The sequence below is a fragment of the Atractosteus spatula genome, chromosome 1, assembly GCF_055471065.1.
Source record: "Atractosteus spatula isolate fAtrSpa1 chromosome 1, fAtrSpa1.hap1, whole genome shotgun sequence".
NCBI classification, from domain to species: domain Eukaryota; kingdom Metazoa; phylum Chordata; class Actinopteri; order Semionotiformes; family Lepisosteidae; genus Atractosteus; species Atractosteus spatula.
In genome coordinates this window covers 60,038,419-60,064,459 of record NC_142706.1, presented here as the reverse complement: position 1 = coordinate 60,064,459, position 26,041 = coordinate 60,038,419, and the positions used below count along the sequence as shown (strand labels likewise).

Genomic DNA, 26,041 nt, shown 5'->3' with positions numbered 1-26,041 from the left:
AGAGCAGACAGGATAGGCACTATTGAGCAACAGAAAGATCTACTTCCAGCAAACACTGGGGGGAGGATGCAAGGGTTTCTAGTCATGTGTGGTCAGAGGATAGAAACTATGGAAAAACAAAAACATCCCCATGCTTGTCTTCTCCTTCTTATCAGTTTCATTCATCCATCTATCCATTTTCTAATTGCTTCATCCACTTCAGGATTGCAGGGAACCTGGAGCCTATCCCAGCAGGCAACAGGCACAAGGTGGTACACTCTGGACAGGGCACCTGTGCATCGCAGGACACAGACACAGACTCAGACACTCACAAGCAGGGCCAGTTTTCCCAGAAGCCAATTAACCCACCACCAGGTCTTGAACTGCGGGGGGAAAACCAGGTGAACGACTGGACAACATGCAAACTCCACACATACAGCACCCCAGATCCGGAACTGAACCCAGGGCCCCAGCGCTGCAGGGCCACAGACCCTTGACTGTGGATGTCCCAGTGGGACGTGGAGATGAGCAGAGGGCTGGTGACCTCATGGTGAAAGCGTGGTGCAGCAGTACAGTGCGACTGAACCTGTTTTCAAGCCATATACACAGTGCGCACAGGGTTCGAATTCCCACTCCATAATGTATCTTTACACACACAATGGCTGGCAGGGACTGTCCTTGCACAGATTCTGGATCTCACGCAGATCCGTTCGGAACCAGTGGGCAGGAGGGACGGTTGTATTTCCGAACCCCCTTGACGCAGCCTCAGGCTGCAGGGGCTGGTTTTCCTTTTTTCCCCTTATTGGCATTCCCAGCGTTTGGAATTGGAGCTAGTGAAAGCAGGCTAACTTCGTTCTTATGGGTTTTAGTCATGTGATCGTCGATTACAAACGAGAGGTCATTCAGCCCATCTAGTAATTAGCTAATTGCTACGAGGATCTCATCCAGCTGTTTATTGAAACATGCCAAGGTATCGACAGCTCGATCCACACTCCCACCACCCTTTGTGGAAAGAGGGTTGATAGCAGGCACAGTAGCTACCTTTTGGGAACACAGAAAGACACCTCTGACTTCCCTTGTTTTTTTGCAAAAAGCTACATCCTACTGGGATACAGTGTGGAAATACTTCAGACCTGTCTCTTGACATATTTCCTGTGCTGCGTTAACATCACAGCCCATGTTCTTCACTGGCACAGAAAGAGCAAGATTTCAAACAAATTCCTAGAGGATATTATTTTTTGTATTAGAAACACACCCTTGTGCACCTTCCAGGAACGTCCTGGGTGGCTTCCAGAGACGCATATCTTCTCTGTCTGCTCCAGGTGGGAAGAATGGAGCCTTTTTCTCTCCTGCCCAAGGAATTCTTACACTCAGGATGGGAGTAGAGGCAGTTCTGCTATGCAATGCTTCAAAAGCAAGGTCTCCTTCAGCCAGGAGTCCTGCTTGTCTGCCCAGGACCACTCCTGGAAAGCCGTTGATTTTAGAGGCTGTCCGGCCAGCGAGAGCGTGTTAGACCCGGATTACATCCAAAGTCCATCCCGCTCACTAAATCGGACATTTTACAAATGTGGTGCTTTGATTTCGCCAGGATTCTTTCCAAACCACAATGGATACCGGGATCGTGGCTCGAACGTTTGATATGATCCCATCCTTCATCCGACTTGCAGCATGTTCAGTTAGGGAACCCGGGGGTGAGGATATTGTCTTCATTTCAAAAGCAAGACAATAATATCAGGGCTTGTGGGACTCAGAGCTGAGTTTGTTAAGATCCCTAGAAAATGTGTTAATCACAAAACATTTACTTTACTGGCACAGTAAACCAGCCTAATCTCCATATTGATTCAGGCAATAAGATAAAACCATTACTGGTTAACACACAGGCACATATAACACATTATCAATTCCAGTAAAACAGAAGGATTACACAGTCACAGGTTACACGTGCAGAGACATGGCCAAAGTAATGATTGATAATTCAATCAATAGGTATGAGCAGAAAAGAGTCTTTAAAATATCTGTTTTATGTGTATTATGGTCCAGATCTTAACAGTTTCTCAGTTTGCAAAGAAATAGATAAAAACAAGAGTTTCCTTTAAACTGTGTTTCTAGAACAATTTAACTCTGATCAATCACGCAGAGCAGTTGACTACAATGAATTGAATTATTTTCAGACCGTTTGGAACACAAATCTTCCGCCCTCAACAAATGAGCTCTATGAAAGGATTACAAATGAGTTAATTGGATTGATTTGGGTTGAACCAGAAAACACACAGGACATGGGTTCCCAGGAGTTCTGTTGTAGAAACCAAACCCTTCTCTGATTTTTGTTCCAATTTCCTAATTACAGGAGACCTGTGTTCAGTTTAATAATAATTGCTTACACTTATATAGCGCTTTTCTGGACACTCCACTCAAAGTGCTGTACAGGTAATGGGGACTCCCCTCCACCACCACCACTGTGCAGCCCCACCTGGATGATGCGACGGCAGCCATAGTGCGCCAGAACGCTCACCACACACCAGCTCTCAGTGTAGAGGAGAGCAGATTGATGAAGCCAGTTCATAGATGGGGATTATTAGGAGGTCATGATTGGTAAGGGCCAATGGGAAATTTGGCCAGGATGCTGGGGTAACACCCCTACTCTTTTTTGAGAAACACCCTGGGATTTTAAATGACCACAGAGTCAGGACCTCAGTTTTATGTCTCATCTAAAGGACATCACCTTTTCTAGTGTCCCTGTCAATATACGGGGGCATAAGGACCCACATGGACCACAGGGTGAGCGCCCCCTACAGGCCCCACTAACACCTCTTCCAACAGCAACCTAGTTTCTCCCAGGAGGTCTCCCATCCAGCTACTGACCAGGCTCACACCTGCTGAGCTTCAGAGGGCTGCCAGTTGTGAGTTGCAGGGTTTATATGGCTGGCATTTGGGGCAGATCTTGAAATTTGCCTTCATATCAAATGGCGTTTGTAACTGTATTAGCTCTGTGCCCTGATGTTCAGAACTGCCCTCAGCCGGGTCCGCAGACGGAAATGCAGCCCACCAGACCCGCAGAATGAAGAAGCCTGTAGCAGCGGAACACGGAACGGGGCGGAGCTACACCTGGGTGGAGCCAAACGTGTATCCCCGCCCATCGCGAGTTCTCATTGGCAGAGCGAGAAGCCCGTCGCTGCGGGACACGGGATGGGGCGGGGCTACACATGGGTGGAGCTGAGCGATTCGGCTTGCCCGTCTCAAGAGTTTTCATTGGCAGCTCTTGGCCAAATCCTTTTCTCAGTTCTAATAAGACGCGGACAGATCAGGAGAATAACATGGCGGTAAGGAAAGTTGCACATATTAAATAATCTTTTACTGGATAAAACTCTCGCCAGGCTACTTTTTAATGTTTCCCTTAAACCTTAAACCGAAGGCTGTGCTCCGGACAAGTGGACGGGTGGGCGGGGCTGAATGCGTGACGAGAATGGGAATACAATTCTAATTTCTTTAAAAAAAACTATTTAGCTCTGTCCTATGTTTATCCCCGCCCCGTGTTCTACTGCGAGGGGTACTTAGCGGATGCTCGTCGGGGGGCGTGTCTGATATAGGCCACTCCCACGGTGGGCGGGTCCGTTACAGACACGTGTCTGTTCATCGTCAATTGAGTAATCGGAAATATCGTCCGGTAGAACCCAGAGAGGCTTTTGTGTGCTGAAGCTATTGGAAACAGAACCCTTGAAGTCGGATATTTTTGGCACTCAGGGCTGAAAATAAATAAGCAAACTTATCAAATAAGTCTTCAATTAGCGTTGGAGCCCCTGAGCTCAGCTGAAAATGAATCCGGCAGACAGCGTTCCGGCAGGAGGAGTTTATATAACAATTTTCTTGAAATTAAATGTCTTTACTTCTGGTGAGAAATTGTGTCTCGTAGTGGCAAAAGACGATAAGAAATCATTTGTAGACAAAATATTTTTTTTTTAACCAGAGGAGTATAAAAAGTAGTGCTTACCAGTGAGATCAGTGTTGCAGTTGCACTGTGAGGCCATGATGGTGGGACAGTCGTGCAGATTTCGTTCTCGGATCGGATCCAGACGTTTCCTTTATCTTATTTACTTTTTCCTCGCTTGTGTACCGAGGCGCACCGACTCGATACAGAACAGACAGCGAGGCCGGGAGCGGGGATAATCACCCGGATGACGTCAGCGCACGATCAATAGGGATGGTACAAACCCCGCCCCCGGCGGGATCGGGTGATCTGAGCACGGGGACAAGGGTGCACAAGGGTGAAATCCCAGGGTGAAACAACGTGATACTTCTCGAGAGAGAGGTTACTGCAGGACAGCGCGAGGCAGCCGTGGAGAAAAAAAAAAATAAACATCCAGAGTTTTTTTTTCCTCTTCTACCCTAAAAAAGGGGGGAGTTAGAAAATAATCGACCGAGAAACTGGATGGAGAAGTTTGCCGTCCGAGAAGCGATTAACCCGTGTGCTTCTGTTCCCAGAACAAACGCCCTTTGTGTCGTTTTGTTAAGTTCTCGGATCTTAATAAGAAAACTATAGTTATGCGTCTAATTGAATAAACCCATACCACGGTCTGGGAGCTAGCCAGAAAATTAAATTAAACCATTATTCAATTATTTCTAAAGTTCAATTGGCTTTCTAACACCGGCTTAGTGACCCCGCACACCCGCAGGTTCCCGCTGAGTTCTGCTGTCGTGTCTGAAGCCTTAATTGACCTGCTAATTGATTGAAACGCTCTGCTCTCAGGTCCTGAACGCGGCGGACGTAGCCTTATTAACGACTGCGCTTCACCTTCACCAGCTAGGCGCCCATTCAGTCCTCAGCTCATCTCGGACTGCTCGCCCACCGCTGGGGTCGCTGGGGTCGCTGGGGTGGGGGAGGGCACAGCCGGGCACAGCCGGGCACAGCCGGGCTCTGCGGCCGAGGAGAGACTGTTTAGGATCCGAAGGCTCGTGTCTCCGCTGCCTGTCAGGTATGTAGACTGTAACTTGTGCTGCGCGCCACTGCAAAACGTATCGTCCCAGGATAAATGGTATCCATCCCTTTCCTTACCTCTTCCAATTCGGAGTCACAGGGGAGCTGGAGCCTGTCCTGGCAAGCAACGGGCACAAGGCAGGGTACACCCCGGACAGGACGCCAGTCCATCACAGGGCACACCAACACAGACACACGCACTTTCATTAAGTCGTGTTAAAACGGAGGTGGGAAGTTTTCAAGTTGTTTTTTTAACAGCTCTTTCCAGGCTTAAACCTCAGAACGGCGCTCTAAATCCTCGCGATGTCTTTAAGAGAGGGAAAAAAAATAAAGATTGGAAAAAACTCTGCTCGAGTCTTTGGCAAAACGCCGTGCACTTTTTTTTTAGGAATTAGAAAAAAGGGGGAAAGCAGAGCCAGAGTTCTAAATCAGCAACCAATGATTGTTTTAAATATCCCCTAATTACACTGGACGAGATGAGAATGACGGCTTTTGAAACGCAAGTATCTAACTTTCAGGGCGAAAACGACTGTGATAAACTGTAGGTGCAATAACGCGCGCTTTGCTTAACTTGCATCAACACGTATTGTGGAAAAACAGCACCGTGCCTTAAAATGGCTATAAATGCGCTTACAGAAAGTCCTTGATCGGTCTTTTGACCTTTGAATGTATGAGATTAGCGAAAAAGCACATTGCTGTGTACGCCTAAGACGGGAAACTAATGGAGGGCTGCGCCCGCCTGTTCACTCGTGTCTATTCCGCTATCGTACCCTAGGGGTCTCCACCCCGCTCTGACAGACGCTGGACGGTGCTGGGCCTGGGCGTTCGTGACACTGCTGGTCACGCCTTCACGGGATAAACTGAAGATTAAGTAAAGGTTTATTCCATGCTAAAAAAAGAGAAGAAAGGAAACAACGTTTCAGCTGTTCATCTGTTCCAACAATATAGGCAATATCACACCATATAGGCACAACATTGACACCTGAAGAAGGCTCCACAGCTCAAACGTTTCTTTTCTTCTCTTTTCAGCCTGGAATAAACCTTTACTTGTTCCTTCGCAGCCTGCGCATGCTGACGCAGCTCCCTGCTTAAAACTGAGGAATGGCAGTCCATGGGGTTTGGTACGGAGTGCTAATAGCGGTCTTGGATTTGCTGTGTGGAAAAGCTGCAAGGGATTCAGCGCATTAAAATCTCGAAATCAACTTTGTTGCAAGTAGCAAAAACGAAACAAGGGCTCTCCTCCCCCTGAGGGGGGCTGCTGTGTGTCACCCAGGTGGGGCTGCACTCCGGGGGGTGGGCCGTGGCTCTCCTCCTGCATGTTAAGGCCTGGAGATCCTCGGGGACAGAAAAACTCTGAAAACACAAGCAATTCTGTTTGCTGTGTCCAACGTCAGCCTCTGGCCGTTTGCCTGGATGTGACATTTGTCCAGATCTCTTATTTTAGTTCTTTGTCTCTTCTCCGGCATCTACTAATCCTCCTCGTTCTGCAACATCTGCGAACCTGACAGGTTCACTTATTATAATGCCAGGTCCTAGCTTATTTTTATCCATTATCCAACTGCTGCAGCCAATACGAGGTGGCATGGGAGCTGGAGCCTATCCCAGCAGGCAAACTGGCACAAGGCAGGATAGACCCTGGATGGGATGCCAGGCCATCGCAGGGCACACTTACCAGTCCCAAGATGCCAAATAAGCTACCAGTATGTCTTTGAACTGTGGGAGAGGAGTGGAGCACCTAGAATATGTGAACTTGGGGAGAACATGCAAACTCCACACAGACAGCACCCAGATCCAGAATCAAACCCAGGATCCTAGTGCTGTGAGGTAGCAGCGTTAACCACTGTGCCACCATGCCACCGCTGGGTTATCTTTTAACATATAAATCCTTTTAGGATAAAGATAGTAGATGTTTCAGGTACTGTCAATTGGTCTGTAGAAACCAGCATTCTACTACAGTAATACTACACATCCACGGGACACAGCAGGACTTCACTGGCCTGAGGGAAAGGAGATTCTCCACTAGCACGTGAAACAAAATGCCACATCGCAGGCAAGATGCACCTCAATTCAGCCCAGCGGGGAATCTCCTTCATAAAGATTGTGAACCTGGAGGCAGCACACATTCAGGGAAATGTGTGCCTTTTTATTGTGAACTGGTTAACGAAAAAGGAGGACAGAAAAAGGGGGTGAAAGTTCTCGTCTAGGGACGACGTCAGTAGTGGAGAGTTACAGAGATCTGTACTGGGACCACTGCTGTCCATGTGGTCTTCCTAATGCACGTCAATGATCGAGATTCTGGTATAGTCAGTAAAGTCGTCATGTTTGCCCAGGATGCCAAATAAAGAGACGCAGCAAGATAAAATTCATGACTGGGAAACACCAGGACACCGACAAGTTTAATCTAGACAAGGGCAGGGTGTTGCACACGGGCAGCAAAACCACGAACAAAACAAAGTGAGAATAACTGAGCTAGAACAGGCTACTTATGGAAAAAGACTCGGGTGTTTTTATTGACACCTTGATTATATATTCTAGATGAAGGGAAAGCTATGAAAAAGGCAACAAAATGTTAGTGTATATATAAAAAAGTCCAAAGTGTAGCCAAATCAAGGGATGTAGAAAATTGCTTTTGCAGTAATAAAGCCTCAGGTAGAATATGTAGACTTATGGTCATTACAGTATGGAAAAGATTGCTGCACTGGCGTCTGTCCAGAGAAGAGTAACCAGATGTATTCTGTGGCTGAAGGGACTGAACCTTTTTGATCTTGGACAAAAAAGACTAAAAGCAGACTTTGTACAAGTATTCAAAGTCAACGCAGAGGGGTCAGGGGTTCAGTGTCAACACTAAATCACAAACCAGAAGACAAGTGACAACTACGTGGAAGTGCATTTAAAACTGAGAACAGAAGTTGCTTCTTTATACAAAGGGTGGCAGGAGCAGGGAACAAGTTACCCATCCATGTGGCTGAAGCCGATTCCCTGGTTTCTTTCCAGAAACAGCCGGATCAGATCCTTGGAATGATAAGCTGGTGATGTCCGAGCCTGCTCGGGGCCTCCTCCCATTTGTGACCCGTCGCCACGCGGTGGGTCAGGAGGGCTCCAGGAGGAAGTCGAAGGCCTCGGGGTGCAGGGGCGATTCGTCCTGGGACAGCAGGGCATGCAGGCGCTCCGTGGTGGCGCCCCACTTCTCCCGCGTCCTCCAGGCGCGCAGCATGGCGAAGACGCGCTCGCAGTAGGAGTGCGGGTTCTCCTCCTCGCAGTGCTCCAGCCGCGCGCTGGGCAGCCCCAGCAGCAGCCGCCCCACCTGCTTCCACTCGTGGCCCATGTGGGAGGCCAGCCGCATCAGCTGCCGCTCCGACACCAGCTTCACGCCTGCGGGGAGACCGGGCGCCGTGAGCGGGGGGGTCGGTGCTGGGGTTAGGGTTGACGGGCGACTCCAGAGTTTTCTAACCACTTCTTCCTGTTCGGGGTCTCAGAGGAGCAGGAGCCTATCCCAGCAAGCAACAGGTGCAAAGCGGGGTCCACCTTGGGCAGGACACCAGGCTGTCACGGGGCACACACAGACACAAGGGCCAACTTTCCCGGGAGCCAGTTTGGACTGTGGGAGGAAACCCACACGAACACAGGGAGAACATACAAACTCCACACGGACAGCACCCCAGGAGGGCCCCACTTCTGGCTGGCAGCAATTGCTAACCACTGTGCCACCGTGCCACCCAGTAAGACACTAGTGAAGCATACATTCTCCCAAACTGCAGCTCAGAAAATATTCGTGGTGCAAAGTCACTCATCACCCTTGTAGAGGGACTAAGAGCCACTTGATTATGTCAGTATGGTGCACTATATCTCTAAAACAAAAGCCCTTTCAACACAAATGTGGTGGGATTCATTGTTTGTGCTGTTTGTAGGGAGACCAACCTCACACAGCTGGGAGCCGCAGAGAGAAAGTGGTCTGTTGCCGCCCGGTAGAGGGCAGAGAGTGAATCATTCAGCTTAGGGAAGCTGCGCTGAGAAGAGGGTGCTGATTGGAGCAGGGGTCAGGGGTTAGGGTGAGGGATGAGGGTGCTGATTGGAGCAGGGGTCAGGGGTTAGGGTGAGGGATGAGGGTGCTGACTGGAGCAGGGGTCAGGGGTTAGGGTGAGGGATGAGGGTGCTGACTGGAGCAGGGGTCAGGGGTTAGGGTGAGGGATGAGGGTGCTGACTGGAGCAGGGGTCAGGGGTTAGGGTGAGGGATGAGGGTGCTGATTGGAGCAGGGGTCAGGGGTTAGGGTGAGGGATGAGGGTGCTGACTGGAGCAGGGGTCAGGGGTTAGGGTGAGGGATGAGGGTGCTGACTGGAGCAGGGGTCAGGGGTTAGGGTGAGGGATGAGGGTGCTGACTGAGGCAGGGGTCAGGGGTTAGGGTGAGGGATGAGGGTGCTGACTGAGGCAGGGGTTAGGGTGAGGGATGAGGGTGCTGACTGGAGCAGGGGTCAGGGGTTAGGGTGAGGGATGAGGGTGCTGACTGAGGCAGGGGTCAGGGGTTAGGGTGAGGGATGAGGGTGCTGACTGGAGCAGGGGTCAGGGGTTAGGGTGAGGGATGAGGGTGCTGACTGGAGCAGGGGTCAGGGGTTAGGGTGAGGGATGAGGGTGCTGACTGGAGCAGGGGTCAGGGGTTAGGGTGAGGGATGAGGGTGCTGACTGGAGCAGGGGTCAGGGGTTAGGGTGAGGGATGAGGGTGCTGACTGAGGCAGGGGTCAGGGGTTAGGGTGAGGGATGAGGGTGCTGACTGGAGCAGGGGTCAGGGGTTAGGGTGAGGGATGAGGGTGCTGATTGGAGCAGGGGTCAGGGGTTAGGGTGAGGGATGAGGGTGCTGACTGGAGCAGGGGTCAGGGGTTAGGGTGAGGGATGAGGGTGCTGACTGGAGCAGGGGTCAGGGGTTAGGGTGAGGGATGAGGGTGCTGACTGGAGCAGGGCTCAGGGGTTAGGGTGAGGGATGAGGGTGCTGACTGAGGCAGGGGTCAGGGGTTAGGGTGAGGGATGAGGGTGCTGACTGGAGCAGGGGTCAGGGGTTAGGGTGAGGGATGAGGGTGCTGACTGAGGCAGGGCTCAGGGGTTAGGGTGAGGGATGAGGGTGCTGACTGGAGCAGGGGTCAGGGGTTAGGGTGAGGGATGAGGGTGCTGACTGGAGCAGGGGTCAGGGGTTAGGGCGAGGGATGAGGGTGCTGACTGAGGCAGGGCTCAGGGGTTAGGATGAGGGATGAGGGTGCTGATTGGAGCAGGGGTCAGGGGTTAGGGTTAAGGGTGCTGATGGAGGCAGGGGTCAGGGGTTAGGGGTTGGGGATAATGGCTTTGTTAAGGAACAGGGGTCAGGGTTGGGATGCTCTCAGAGATCTGTGTAGCAGAGGACAGCTCCAGGATATTCATCCCTACCTTCAGTGGACATTAGTCTGAATTGTGGTTGCACCCCTGGCCAGTGGGAAGAAAAGAGAGGGGCTTCCCAGCCAGAAGAGTCTGGGAAACTGTGCCCCGATATTGAGGATACCATCATTATTTACTAGGCACTACACTGAAAGGTCTCCACTAGGTGGAAGCAAAACTCCATAGTTGAAAAACAGTTGGAAAAAGCAGAGCAGGAATAAGAGACTGAATGCAATTGGACACTCGCCTCTCTACAGAGCCTCTCAGCACAGCGAAACTCGCCCTGGGCCGGTCAGCTCGGCACCGGCCGACGTCTGCGAACCCCTCCCATCACCCAGATCTCCTCAGTCAAGGCGGACTCACCATCTCCTGGCTTCTCCTCCGCGGTGGAAGTCACCTCTTCAATTTTTCTTTTCAGCTTGGCTTTCGTCTGCACTGTGAAAATATGTATACATGGTTTTTGAACCACATAAACCTTGACTTGTCCCTTCAGGCACCTGAAAGAGTTTTAAACCATCGGTTCCAGAGGTCTTATTTGTATTTCGTTCAGCGTTGTTCCTGCTCTCCAGAACACAAGGGTGAAATGAGCTGATTCACCAGCACACTTTGTGACTCCTGTTGAGTTTTGAAAGGTCTAGTTATAAATGATTACTCATACAGTTGCTCTTAATGGCTTTATTATTATTAGTTGTTTTATGCATCCACCCATTTTCTAACTAATTCTTCAATTCAGCGTCGGGGGGGAGCTGGAGCCTGTCCCAACAAGTAACGAGCACGAGGCAGAATAGACCTGGACAGGACGCCAGTCCATCACAGGACAGACACACACCCTTGAACCAGGGCCAGTTTTCCCAGAAGCCAATTAACCTACCAGTATGACTTTATACTGGGGGAGGAAACCCAGGTGAACTTGGGGAGAACATGCAAACTCCACACAGACAGCACTCCAGGAATTGAACCCCTGGCCCCAGAGCTGCGAGGCAGCAATGTGCCACTGTGCCCCCCTGTGTGGTGTATTTCCTCTGTCATCTTCTTAGAAATGAGTCTGGAGGTCACGTGTTGCACGGCCTTGTTGGAGACGTCTAAAGGTTGTAAGTGTCCGGTGAGCAGAGGCCTGCTAATGGCAGAGTGTAATTTACAGGAGCCTGGCCAACAGCCCACATAGGCAGACAGTCACCCTGTGGTCAGTGGAGACGCAGACTGCGATATGTCGGGTGAAAGGGCGTGCCCTTTGGTATTGAGGTATTGAGGATACCATCATTATTTACTAGGCACTACACTGAAAGGTCTTCACTAGGTGGAAGCAAAACTCCATAGTTGAAAAACAGTTGGAAAAAGCAGAGCAGGGATAAGAGACTGAATGCAATTGGACACTCGCCTCTCTACAGAGCCTCTCAGCACAGCGAAACTCGCTCTGGGCCGGTCAGCTCGGCACCGGCCGACGTCTGCGAACCCCTCCCATCACCCAGATCTCCTCAGTCAAGGCGGACTCACCATCTCCTGGCTTCTCCTCCGCGGCGGAAGTCACCTCTTCAATTTTTCTTTTCAGCTTGGCTTTCGTCTGCACTGTGAAAATATGTATACATGGTTTTTGAACCACATAAACCTTGACTTGTCCCTTCAGGCACCTGAAAGAGTTTTAAACCATCGGTTCCAGAGGTCTTATTTGTATTTCGTTCAGCGTTGTTCCTGCTCTCCAGAACACAAGGGTGAAATGAGCTGATTCACCAGCACACTTTGTGACTCCTGTTGAGTTTTGAAAGGTCTAGTTATAAATGATTACTCATACAGGTGCTCTTAATGGCTTTATTATTATTAGTTGTTTTATGCATCCACCCATTTTCTAACTAATTCTTCAATTCAGCGTCAGGGGGGAGCTTGAGCCTGTCCCAACAAGTAATGAGCACGAGGCAGAATAGGCAGACAGTCACCCTGTGGTCAGTGGAGACGCAGACTGCGATATGTTGGGTAAAAGGGCGTGCCTACCTGCCCCCGGCTGCTCCTGCTCCGGCTCCTCGGTGAGGAAGGACAGTCTGGGATACGTGTCCTGCACGCTCTGGTCCTGCAGCAGCTCCACAAGCCGCAAGCAGTGGGCCTGGCCTTTATCGAGCACGCAGTCCAGCAGGTCCCTGACCTTCTCCGAGGGGTCGCCGAGGGCTTTGATCCGCCGGTATTCCTGGTCGGACAGCAGGGACAGGGCTTGGGCGTGCTGCAGGACGAAGTCAGGGTCTGAGCTCAGCACCTCAATTAGTCTCGGCTTCCATCGCCGCAGCCGGAGCCGGCTCCCCGCTGGTGTGGGGTCAGCCATCACCTGCCCCTAGGACAGCACCTTTAAAAACAGAAGAAAGGTCACAAGGTTACATGAGGTGCCTCCTCCTGCCCATTGATTCTGGTAATCATGTCACCAGCACTGGTGGTGCTGAGAGTGACCCCTGACCCCTGACTCCTGACCCTTGCTCACCCCTGACTGTGACATCTGACCTCTGGCCACACTGAGCCTTAATCCTGACCCCTAAAAACTGGTCACACTGGGAATGAGTCCTGAGTGCTGACCCCTGGTCACATTGGGACACACAGTTCAAGAAAAAGCTTGTGGAGCTCTTTCAATCAGCACTGGAGGCATTACTTTACACAAAGGCTGGTAGGGGTGTGGAACAAGCTGCCCAGCCGTGCTGTCAAAGCTGATACCGGGGCTCTTTTCAAGAAACAGGTGGATAAGCTCTTCCAATCCAGACTGGGGGCATTACTTTACACAAAGGCTGGTAGGGGTGTGGAACAAGCTGCCCAGCCGTGCTGTCAAAGCGGGGGCTTCTTTCAAGAAACAGGTGGATGAGATCCACGTATCAGTTACCAAACGGGCCAGGTGGGCTGAATGGCCCCTCTAGTTTGTGACCCCTCTTCTGTCCTGATGCGACAGTCAGTGTATCTGGACTTTCGGACAGCTGTTGATAAAGCCACCACACCCCTTCCCGGAACCGCAGGAATTCAAGGCAGCACGAGCTCCGGGATAAAGAACCAGCAGGACGAGGTCCGCTTTCACGATGCCCAGCCCACAAACGGTCACCATGGCGCAAGTCACTTCCAGCAATTGATCGAGGCGACGCAGGGGCAGCAAACGGAACGCCCTCTTTCATCACCTGCGAATTAATCACAGGCAATCCGCGACTCAGACACGTGCTCCATGATCATCCGTCCATTTTCTCATCTGCTTCTTCCAGTTCAGGGATGAGAGAGAGCCGGAGCCTATCCCAGCAAGCAATGGGCACAAGGCAGGGTACATCTTGGACAGGACGCCAGTCCATCACAGGACACACGCACTCCCACCAGGTTTAATCACCCCCAGAAGCCAATTACAACACCAGCAAGTAAGCATGTCTTTGGACTGTGGGAGGAAACCCATGGGAACATGGGGAGAACATGCAGACTCCACCCAGACAGCACCTCAGAGTTTGTTTGGGAGGTAAGGGGGTACAGTGGACCCCCCTTGCTCTGTAGAGCCAGAGCACCAGGAAACTTTCCAGTAGTGTAACCGAACAGGTCTTTCCCCCGCGGCAGAACAGCAGCTAGAAAAGTCTCCCCGCTAAGACTGTCACCGCGAGAGTCCTCGGCCGACCTCGCCTCAGGTGTGGCAGGTCTGACAATCACCGCTGTTCAGCTGTCGTCATCAGTCATGGGAAAGGTTATATACCGGGGCAGGCCACTTAGCTCCCCTAGCCCGTTTGGGAGTTACTAGGTGATGAGTTACTTAGTCTGCGCACGATCGAAAAAAAAAAGTCGTTCATTCATTGGTACGGAACCCTATTAGCGCCGCGGAGAAAAAAAAATACTTGTTGCGTTTCAAGAGGATAGCATTGTGTTATGATATACTGCCGCTAACACATCGCAACCAACAGGAATCTTCATAAATGCATCACTGTTGGCTACGGCAGCAATGGGTGTGTCGTCTCGGGATTGCTTGTGGTTTTGTTTCGCATTCCCGCGTTTCCTTGCGTTCGTGTCTGTGTAAACCCACACAGAAGTCATCTCCCTTCGGTTGTGTAATTGCAAATTCAAACGTGTTTGATGTAAGCGCAGGTTGAAAACCTCTGGGGGTTTTGATGCTTAAATATTCACCGCTCGCCCAACAGTAACAGTAAACCGACGGTAGGTATCAGTCGTACTGTCAAATCATCGTAAGTGTATTCTGTTCGGTGTTAGAAAGATTAGGCCGCGCCGTTTCCATGTTTCTGCAGTTTCACAGAGCATCGAGCACAGCCCTGTCTTTTCTGCGCTGAACCCAGGAAAACTCAAAAGGCGGTCATACACCATGTACACAACAGACGGTACACGTGTGCTCCTTTATAGTAATGAAACTGCACAAAGAGGAGTGTGACCGCGTTCTTGTGTTCATAAAGTTCGAGCAGGTGTCGCACCCGAAGGCTCCACGGCCAAACGTGGTCTCTTTTCCTTTCAGCAGGGAGTAAATGTTTACCCGTTCTTTTGTTAATGACAATGCTGCTTTGCGTGGGATAATATTGTTGTGTGTGCATATATATTGCAGTGTTAATATATGAGGCAGTAGTTTTGACGAAGTAATTACCGCGTTCAAACACAAAATTTGTATTTATCCGAGGGGCTAAGAGGCTTCCGTACAGGTACAGGCTGCTGGACATATAGTTTCTGAATACAAACTCACAACCAAACCTGCCGCTAAGTGCAGAGCAGGCGCTGTGACGCCGGGATGAAGAACACGGAACTCGAAACGCGGTTTTACTGTGGCGAGGGCGAGAGAGCAAAGCGAGCGCACATCGCTGTCATGTCCGCCAAGCGCAGCGACGCGCTTCCTCGTCTGGCTCCAGATCAGCGATGTCGAGGGGTCACGTTCAAATTCAAAACGCTTTGCTGGCGCGAACGGCGAGCTGCGGGGTCGCCAAGACGACGCCAGCCCCAGCACGTTTACAAACCGGTCACCGTCGGTGCAACAACAACAACAACAACACGGTCGCCACCGCACAAAACAAAACAAAACAAAAAAACAACCCCCAGTTCTCCTCTACCCCGCGCAAGTCGCATTCCCAGCTCGAGCTGCAGAACTGCTTCCTGTTCCTAGTTTTCTAGGGATTCCCACGAGCTGGGAGAGGGGGCGGGATTCCTTCCCTCACCCGCCGCGCTGTTTCGCTTTCCTGGCTCCTGCCTGGCCGGCGGCAATGAGTGAAACCGGTGAGGCAACCGCTCCAGACGGGTTCGGCCGGCGATGACGGAGTTTCAGGCCGGAGTCGGTTCGCAGGGTGCGGGGGAAGCCCTCGACAGCCAGAAGCCCCCGGCGCCGCGGAGGGAATCCCGGTGAAGTTCGGCGGCGGTTGTGTGACGTCACAGACGCGGCCAGGAAGAATGTGGCGACTGTAGATAATAGAGTTGTTTGTCTTCATTTTTTAAATTGATGCCAGAGGTTTCAAAGTGTTGTTAAAAAAGAAAAGTTTTTTTTTTGGTTTTGTTAAAAATGAGTGCTGATTTCTATTTTATACAGAAGGACTGATGTCCTTCGTGGTTTTTCAATTGTTTTGTTTTCATGGATGGTGTGGAAAAGGATTAGAAAGATGATAACACGTCCATAAGGAATCTTTGTAAACCCCATCTTATTCCTCCTGGTTTATCTTCTTGGAATGCAATGTTTGAAAAAATAATTTGGAAATTAGGTTGGGAAACTCCTGATAGATATTATAATACAAATAAGGTTAAAGATATTGTTTTATTCCGCTAAAATAGCACTTCCTAAATTGTAGCATGAGCAGGAAGATTTGTCTTTTTTTGTGTGAAGGTATTTTGGACAGATTTGCAGAGTTTTGTTTGTAGGCATTTAAAGGTGTTTTGGACAGACAGCACCCCAGGGCTAGAATTGAACCCAGGACCCCAGCACTGCGAGGCAGCAAAGCCGACCACTGTGCCATCATGCTGCCCTATGATGCAGGCATTGACCTAAATTCAGGGGAGGGGTTACAAGTGCCTGTGCAACTTCCAACCTTTTCACCCCCAATGGGCAAACGCCCAGGTCCCTCACGCCCAGGTCCCTGGATTGTGAACCAGGAAGGCAACCCTCCCTACTGCAACCTTATTGCCCGTGGGAGACAGAGGGCTGGGGCTGACTCACGGCCCACCTCCTTTAACTCTCACTCAGGAGGAGGTCTGATCAAGGCAAACGGCTTGTTGTAACCCGCTGTAAGCCCGTCCCACAGCTCTCTGCCTGTGGCTTTCCCTGCACTCCCACGCTGGGGCAGACGGCTCTCACCTGCCAGCCTGCCTGTCCCTGCAAGCTCAGTGGCCCTTCAGCGTCTCGGGGGTATTATCCTCTGCTTTGTGACTGTCACCTGGAGAGTAACATGTATTTTTAAACTAGACATCTTGAGATGAGAGACCGGTACGTAATCAAAGAGAAATTGGAAATCGCAGCTTCCTAAAGGAGTAGGAGCCCAATCACAGGGTCTGGAATAGAGGGGAGTTGGAGTACAGCTCCCCTCTATTTCAGACATTTTTTCTACTCGCTGCCTCAGGAAGGCTGGAAGCATCGCTAAGGACACCAGTCATCCTGGCTCCTCACTTTTCTCCCCCCTTCCCTCTGGGCACCGCTATAGGAGTATAAAGGTACGAACATCTAGACTCAGAGACAGCTTCTTCCCTCAGATTACTAAGATGTCAGATTACTGAGCTCTTCCCCTACCACTGGCTCACACTGACGTTTTTTTTCCCTCTAAGATGTGTGTTATTTAACTTGTTGTTGCTGCCGCTGTTCTGGGTTTATGCTGTCGGTGTTTCCTTAATGTCTTCGGATCGGAGCACACATGCAAATAAGCATTTCATTGCACTTGTGCAGGTGACTGAACTGAACTGATCAATCTGGTTAACTGTTCACTGAAGGGGATCAGCCAGCAAATGCTGGGGCGCCAGGCTTGCTCTAAATGAGGGCACTCATTTGCACAAGCACAGGGAGGTTAGATCAATCCCAGTGGGCAAAAGACGTATAATATACGTCTATTAAACGCATACCTTAGACGTATAAATGTGGTCTGCAATTCGTCTAGAATGGAATTCTCATATACGTCTATGATTAGATGTTCATTATACATAAATGGTTGGAGTTCTATTATACGGATACATTTAGAGGACTATTATACATATATGGTTGGAGTTCCGGATAACTTTAGAGGACTATTATACATACAGTATATGGTAAGAGGTCTATTATACATCAAAGATAGGTTTTACAGGTGTAGAAACTAGTAAATCAAGCCAATGATTTGGTTTAGAAATTTATTCTGAAAATACATTCACACCTGAAAAATATGTATTTCAAATTATACATTGTATACAATCAATCAACAATCAATATACGGGCAATAATCATAAAAAACACAACTAGTCTTAAACTTCAGCTACAAATTCTGATAACATGGCAATATACAGTATAGTAATCACAAACACAAACTAATTACATTAACACACTAACTCAAAACCACATTTTGATTCAAATATAAATTTTTAAATGTACAGCTTCTATATTTCCAAGAAAAAAAATATTACAATGGAAGTTAAGACGATTTTTGTCCACCATTTGCAAACCCTGTCTAATTGTCCTAACAGTTAGAACCAGAAACCTATTATTTTCAGTGTCCAGATCTCCTGGCCCCCTGCCTTGCATATGCATTCTTCAAGTAACGCATTGCGTGCTCCTTTATTTCTTTTTCTGTCGATGTAGGGTGGGACTTCAGCACCACAGCTAGGAGAAAATTATATAATATTACTACCCAAATAAATTATGATTAACATCTTCTTTAGTATAATCTCAAAAATGAACTATTAAGGTTTACTAAGCTCAAAGCTGAAATAAACGTATAAAATTTGGCTTGCATCATAGCAGTTGAGCAATAAAGTCTGTCCTAATTAAAGAGTATCCAAAGTTTGAAAGTACAACATAGAATAAGAATAATTAGAGAAACGGCAAAACGATTTTGTGTCATCTTCCCCATTCTCACTATTTTTATGTGCCATTTTTTGCTTATTCACGTACTATTTTAATCAAAATAATATTAAGTAAGATCTGTATGTATTCAGATAGTATTATTATTATACTTACTCGTCAAAAGACGATTGCTGAGATATTTGCGGATAAATACATCAAACTTCTACGATTGAAAAACGTGGCCAAACTGGTGACCAACTAATACTAGCAATGCATTGTGGTATATAACCGGAAAATATGCTGGGTTAGATATTTTTTCAACGTATGCGTTTATTAATGTTGTTGATATTATGGTTGAAATTTAACATTGATAATACATCGCGGCTATGTGCCCCCTGCTATGTGCTGATGTGCAATTTTAACGCATGCAGTTAGTAAGGATCGGTCACTGTTGTATGGTATTATATATAATGACATTAGGGAATAGGATGGGGACAGGCCTGGCGTCACGGGGGGAGGGAGGAGTGTCGCCCCTTCAGTTTTGGGCAAAAGGATTTACTTAAATTAACTTGCGCCCTAAAACAATAGTTGTACTTTGTCAATGGTCAGACAACACTAATTGATACTAACAGTCACTCGGACTGTTTGATGGGCAGGAGGGCTATCCGTCCAGGAACGGCACATATCAGTGTCGTTAGTGAGTGTCAACATTACGATCCTGTTTGCTCAGGTGGACCGATTCCTTGCAGTAGTTTATCCTTATACTTAAAATCGTTATATAACTAGGACTAGTTATAGCAGTCTGTGCTTTCTGTTGGTTTTACAACTATTTTTTCTTAACGATTCAGAACCTCCGTCGATGTAGCTGCAAAAATGAACGCTTGTGGTACTTTTCGCTCCAGGCAATACAAACCGTGAGAGTGACGAAAAATGTGAAACTGAACTTCATCGCAAATACCAGATTGCTAGTCGTTATCTTCTATCATGAAGCACCAATCAATGGCATAGCTGCGAGATTTCATTTGGGTAGGTGCACCGTACAGCTCCGTTTCAACCGAAATATCACCCCCCCTCAGAATTTCAGACGCCCCCCTACAGATTTTTCCCCGGGCACTGCGCGCTCATGGGGGACGGGGTGTCCAGGAAATGGTATCAACTTTTCTCAAGAAAATAAAAATAGAAAATCTATAGGCACTCAAACATTTTACTGTTTTTTTCAGGCAGGTGGCAAGACCCCGTCCGCAAAACCCTTGTATGCCAAGCTGTCCAAGTGGGCAGTGATTCGTCGAATATACGTATATATACGTCGCTGCGACGTATATATACACGTATAGCTGTATTTTCGCCGTGATATATACGTATATTCGACGAATCACTGCCCACTGGGATGTCACCTGGAAACTGCAGCAGGAGAGAAAGCCAATCCATTGAAAACTGAAATAATGAAACCTGCCTACATAGAAACCAGGTGGGTAGCTGTGTCAGCATGCGTAGGCTGCAAAGGAACAAGTAATAGGTTTATTCCATGCTGAAAAAAAGAAGAAAGAGAACACAACGTTTCTCCACGGCCGAAACGTTGTGTTCTCTTTCTTCTTTTTTTCAGCATGGAATAAACCAATTACTTGTTCCTTTACATAGAAATCATGTGCAAAGCAAATTAGACACAAACGGGACTCGGCTTGTCTGCTACAACTGGATTTCAACAGCATGAGCAACAGTGTGGAGGACATCCCTTGCCTTCCAGATCCCATCTCTTCGTTAGCACGTAGGCCCTGACAGTGGCCAGGGCTCCAGCTAAAACAGCAACAACATCTTATGGCCTGTTGGAACTTGAAAGCCTAGGAACTCAGAAGAAGACAGTCCATGAACTCTGAGTCTGGGCTTCCTGCTACCAGCTGCAAGAGGGATTGGGTTTCTGGGGCTCGATGGTATCGGATTGCAGAATCAGGGTGCACAATGGCACAATGGGTTTGTCTTCCAGAGAAGCAGATGGGAATCGTGCGCCCCTAGAAACAGCTCAGTGTCTTCTGTGTTTTCCTTGGTACACATGAAAGAAAAAGCTGCAATTTATAGTTTCACTACTCATTAATTAATTTTTTTTTCCATTAAACTTTTGAGAGTTGTGAAGCAGTGGTTAGCATTGCTGCCTTGCAGTGCTGGGGCCCGGGGTTCAATTCCTGGAGTGGTATCTGTGTGGAGTTTGCATGTTCTCCCCATGTTCACGTGGGATTCCTCTGGGTGCCTCAGTTTCCTCTTTCAGTCCAAAGACGTGCCAGCAGGTGAATTGGCTTCTGGGAGAACTGGCCCAGGTGTCCCATCTAGGATGTACCTATGAAAGAATTCACTGACTTGACACCTTTGAATAATGTTCAGCTCTGCAGCTGTAGGAGATCGGTAGATATTCTAAGGGGGGTTGGAAGCTGTAGCTTGTAAAGCCTTGCTCCCATTGCTTGCCAGGAGAGGTCTAGACTCCAGCCCCCCAGCAACCCTGTACTGGATAAAACAGTTAGAAAATGGATGAATGTGTGAACTTCTGAGTCATTGCTTCTATCCAAATCATTATTCTATGAATACATCTCTCTCATCCTCCTACCTGTCTAATACAACAACACATACACACCTTGTATAAAACACTTACTTGACAACCTTATAACATCAGAATATTCAACAGCGGTTGAATAGAGAGACCTGTCATAACATCAGCTCCCTCAATCCCAGCAAACATTGCTACACAAAAACGAAAACGGTTTCTGAGGTTCTAAGTATCGTAGGAAGAATTGCTACAACATATGAGCACTCTCCTTACTATTTTAAACAAAATAAAAATTCAGGCCAAGACAGATTAACATCAGAGCCTTTACTCCTCGTTACCTCATCAGCTCTCAATGCAGACTGAGCCACCAAAAGGAAACCCAGAGATTCCGATGGCGGTTCCCTATCCTGCCAGGACAGGTGGAGCAGCGCTGTTTCAGTAACTATTAAAGTCACGATACCTCTCCCACTTACACCCATGCCCAGAGATTACAGCAGCAGAAGAAGAGTTTTCCTCTCACAATAAAAATGAATGGGAGGAAAATTTTCACACAACAGCAGCCATGGAAACAGAACAGGTGGAGGGTAAGAAGACAATATGTTTCCTTGGCAACAACACTTGGTGCCAACAGTTTCACGTCTGTGTGGATTGTATTACTGTAGGACATTAAGAGCAGGGAGCAAGGCCATTTTGAATTTAACCCGTGCATTCTGAACTCTTTCTCTTTGTGCAAATCTTTGGACCGTGGGAGGAGAAACCAGAGCACAAGAGAAAACCCTCAAGGATACGTGTAAGAACACGCAAACTCCACACATAATGACTGCCAGTCTGGAATCGAACCCAGAACTTGAGGCACCACTGCTACCTGCAACGCCTCTGTGTATCATTATACATGTATAGGCTATTTGATTTGGTGCTATTGACGAAGATTAAAATTAGTTTATTTGCTAAGCCATGTAGACTACAGTTACATGTAATGTGCTAAAAGGGGGTTTTGTTTTAACAATACGTTTTAACAATAACAGACCAAAAACCAGCTCCTGGCACTATAATTCTCTCCAGATATATGACAAATGTTTTGGATTGTAATAGAATTATTATAATACATTAGAACAGATTCAACCGAGCTCGGAGTGCAGGTCGGCGCAAGATGTGCCTGGTTTCCCAATGACCACAGTTTACCAACACATTCACTGTAACTCACGAACACGCACAGGAAGTGGGTCCTGTCTACAGTTAAGCGCAGGCACTGGGCCTGTCTTTCAGGACGGATGTTTCACGATTGTTTGTCTACCCTAACGACGTACAGTATCTAGGACGTGGAGGAGCAGTAATCTACGGAAGTGCACGTTCCTCCAGGAGCCAGAACGTCATCCAGTTGCTGCGCGGAGTCCCGCCTCTCCGCACTTATGTTCTCATCACGACGTCATCACGACGTCTCATCCGCAGAAATCTGCGGAGCCCACCCAGCCCTGGCGTAGCTCTGCAACACGGTCTTACCGGACGTTGTTATATGTTCTCTAATTGCACGGCGGCGCAGTTTAGGGTAGGAGTTTTCCGCTCTGGTCCTGCGACTCTCACGCTTTGTGGTCGCAGTTCTTGTCGAATTTGTTATTTAACCGAGGTGCTGAGTGAACTAACGCGCCGCTTGCCTGGCGCCCATGCAAATATTTTCTCCTACCCAAGAGCTCGATATTGTGGTAATTCGAATAGATTAGTCCAACTCTGACAGGTTGAGGGAATAAAAGCAATTAAAGAGTCCAAACTGATCGCAGTGTCGACAATACTAACAGAATTATTACTGAACTATGGAACTTTCTCTAATTACCAATTGGCCTCCATTTTTTGGCTGGCCATCTGGTTTGTTTTTATCCGCGCACGGACCCGTTGCGAAAACATCCACATTTAACTGCAAACTCCACGCAGACAGCACCCCAGAAACTGAGCCCAGAGCCCCAGCGCTCCCAGGCGCCGCCGTGCCGCCAGTTCCGAACCACTAAAAAATACGATGCGTGTTCAATCATTGTTCAATTTATTGATCCCGCGAGGGACATTGCAGTGCAACAGCAGCTTAACACAGACAACACAGCAACAGTGTAACGAATGCTACAATAATAATAATACAATACAATCAGTACAGTGAGAAGTGCACTAAGAAGAGTTACTCACAGTCCAGAACACAACAGTACACAAAAAAGTCGTATTGCACAATATGACTATAAATATAAATGTATTGCACAGGTCCCTGGCATGTATCGCACAAAAACGGTTGTAAACGGGAAAAGAAAAAGAACAGATGTAGCAGTTTACTGTTCAGTCCAGAAACAGGTCACTGTCAATGTTGCCTCTGCCCAGACGCAAGGTGGATGCGTTGTACAGTCTTATGGCAGAAGGCAAGAATGACCTCCTGTAGCGCTCCCTGTCGCACTGTGGATGAATCAGTCTATTGCTGAACGTGCTCTTCATTTCTACAAGCCTGTCATAGAGGGGATGGGAGACGTTGTCCATGATGGCCTCTAGTTTGGACACCATCCTCCTCTCAGCCACTACCTCCAGGGGGTCCAGGCCAGACCCAATGACCCATTAAACCATTTATACTGGACTTAACCTTTTTAAACGGTTTATTTTCCAGTGAGACCCAACGCGCTTTCAATAGGTTTTTAGTTGTTTTTTTTTTTAATCAGGGGGAGGATTTCGGGTTGAAGATGATATTCGCGTTAAAATGAACGGGACCCCCCGGACACCCACAGACGGAGCTCGGGAATGTGATCTGCTCGTTATGTACAGTGAGACTTCTCGGATCTCACGGGAAGCCGCCACAAACCGGGACAGCTCGGCCGCCGCTGGTATCGACCGTACAAGCACAGATACTGCAAAACAACGCCTTCGGTTTTAAGAGATTCCCCGTCGTTTCCGAGCGCTTCCAAAAGAGCGGAACTCGAGTGATTGTCGGAGAAGTGTCCCATCTTTGTGAAGGCTAAGGACAAAGCACTCGGCACAGTCCATGTAAGGTGCCCAGGCTAAAACTTGTTTGTTTTTTTACAGGGAGTTACAAATTTGACAAGTTACAAATTCTCCCTGTAAAATGCTGGATCCCTAACATTGTATCCCTTAGCACCGACGCGCCCGAGGCGTTAGTCAAAGGATCAGAAGATCGTCAGTGACTAAGCCCTTAAAAATCCAAAACCGAAAACACCGGGAGTGTGGCTTAATGTATAATAAAACAGAAATCATGACGCAGGGCAGATCTATATGACGGAGAAAAGCTGACCTTTGTGTAATAAAGGCGCCGTGCGAAACCAACACGTTTCACCCAGCTTCGCTACAGGACTCCCGGGGGCTCATCTGTGAAGCGTAGGAAGAGTGTTAAACTCAGATTTGCAAAAGATTGTTCACTGGGTGGCCAGAGAAGAGAGCGATTCGTCAAGTGTTTGATTTTTCAGCAAGTAACCAAAGCTGGGTGATTGCACCAGCACACATACACAACAGCAGACACACTACTACTAGTAGTACATAAGTGTAAAGAACGGGATGTTGTTTAAGCTGCTGTGCTGCTAGTGCTGGATTTTCAGACTTACATCCTCCCACCAAACATGGTGTCCACCTCCATTTTTCATTCCCAACACCTCACAAATAAATGCACCAAAGATTCCTTTTCCGCCCGACAAAAAACACACAGATCATCCTGCTCATGCTTAAATTTAAAGAGTACTAATTTCACTGGATAAAACTTATGAATAATTTTAAACGATATCTCTTTAACTTTATTTGTAATACAAAATCTATCAGGAATTGTCCAAACTAACTTCCAGTTTATATTTTCAAACACTGCATTCCAAAAAGACAAACAAGAGGGGATAAGATGGGGTTTACAAAGATTCCTTATATGAGTATTGTTACATTTCTTATCCTTTATTTCCACGCCATCCAAGAATAAATCAGTTGTAGGACCCAAAAGGAGGTCAGTCCTATTAACACTTTGATTTGCTTTTAATAAGCCCACTACACCTTCCGGAATGGCATCAAAAACTATCGCATATTCCTTAGGAGTAACAGGGAACTGAAATCTCTCCAGGAATTCAGGATAAGCAAGCAATCTACCATCTTCATTCAACAGTTGAGCCACTAAATAAATGTTGTTATTAAACCAACTATGTAAAAATAAACTTTTATTTTTAAACTTAATGTCTTTATTATTCCAAATATAATATGTGTGTGGTGAGAAGTTGTGTTTGTATAATAAAGTCCAGTATAATAGTACTTGCTTATGAAAATTAGATAACTTAACTGGGATTTTCTTTATATCAAAATTACATTTTAACAAAAAGTCAAGATTCCCAACATTCTGAAAAATTATGTTTGGAATAAAATTCCACATACTATTTTTATTATTAATAAATTTCCTAATCCAATTTATTTTAAAAGTTATATTTGACATATAAAAGTCTATAACATTCAAGCCACCTTGGTTTTTTGGTTTACTCAGAAGGTGTTTCCTAATATAATGAGGTTTATTCTTCCAAATAAAGTTGTATAATAGTTTGTCAAACTCATCAATAAGATGCGAAGGGACATTCAGTGAAAGCGAGGCGTACACAAAGCGAGATATACCCTCTGCTTTCGACAGTAGAACCCAACCTGCCAACGATAGGTCCCTCATTAACCAAGACTGAAATCTTTCTTTAGTTTTATCTAAAATAGGCGTAAAATTCAATTTACATCTTTCATCTTGGTCTTTACAGACTATAATACCCAAATAACGAACCACTTTCTTCACAGGTATATTCACTATTGCATCTAAATTAGAATCCTTCAGAGAAAACAGTTCACACTTGTCAATATTCAGAGACAATCCTGAGACTGATGAGAACACATTTAAAACCTCAATTGCTTTAGAGACCTCTTTACTATTCTTAAGAAAAATAGTGGTATCGTCTGCTAGTTGACAAATCTTAATTTCCCTTCCCAAGATACTAATGCCTTCCATAATGCTATTATTAATATGAAGAGCCAAAGTCTGAGTTACTAATAAAAAGAGAAAAGGAGATATTGGACATCCCTGCCTAATACCTCTGCCAATTTCAAATCTCAGAGATGTCCCATTATGCAATCTGACTGAGCTATTACACCCATTATAAAGAGTCTTAACAACATTCTGAAAATATTCACCAAAACCAAAAAATTCTAAACACTTAAAAATAAATTTATGCTCTACTGTATCAAAAG

The 26,041-nt window shown here is 47.3% G+C and overlaps 1 protein-coding gene across 3 annotated transcripts; it reads right to left on the bottom strand.

Annotated features, from left to right (window-relative positions):
• Positions 1 to 7,315: 7,315 nt before the first annotated feature.
• Positions 7,316 to 15,821, bottom strand: LOC148841417 (uncharacterized). 3 transcript variants are annotated; one of them, XM_088917661.1, is made up of 5 exons: positions 15,491 to 15,819; positions 12,336 to 12,678; positions 11,844 to 11,915; positions 10,713 to 10,784; positions 7,316 to 8,323 (listed from the first exon to the last, which is right to left on the bottom strand). In XM_088917661.1, exons 2-5 carry the CDS (start codon positions 12,655 to 12,657, stop codon positions 8,040 to 8,042), a joined length of 750 nt encoding a protein of 249 aa, XP_088773787.1. In that variant the 5' UTR covers positions 12,658 to 12,678; positions 15,491 to 15,819; the 3' UTR covers positions 7,316 to 8,039. The 3 variants fall into 3 exon arrangements, with proteins under 3 accessions (XP_088773787.1, XP_088773794.1, XP_088773803.1); XM_088917668.1 differs by lacking the exon at positions 15,491 to 15,819 and adding an exon at positions 15,369 to 15,402; XM_088917677.1 differs by lacking the exon at positions 11,844 to 11,915 and having other exon boundaries at positions 15,491 to 15,821.
• Between the last annotated feature and the right edge of the window lie 10,220 nt (positions 15,822 to 26,041).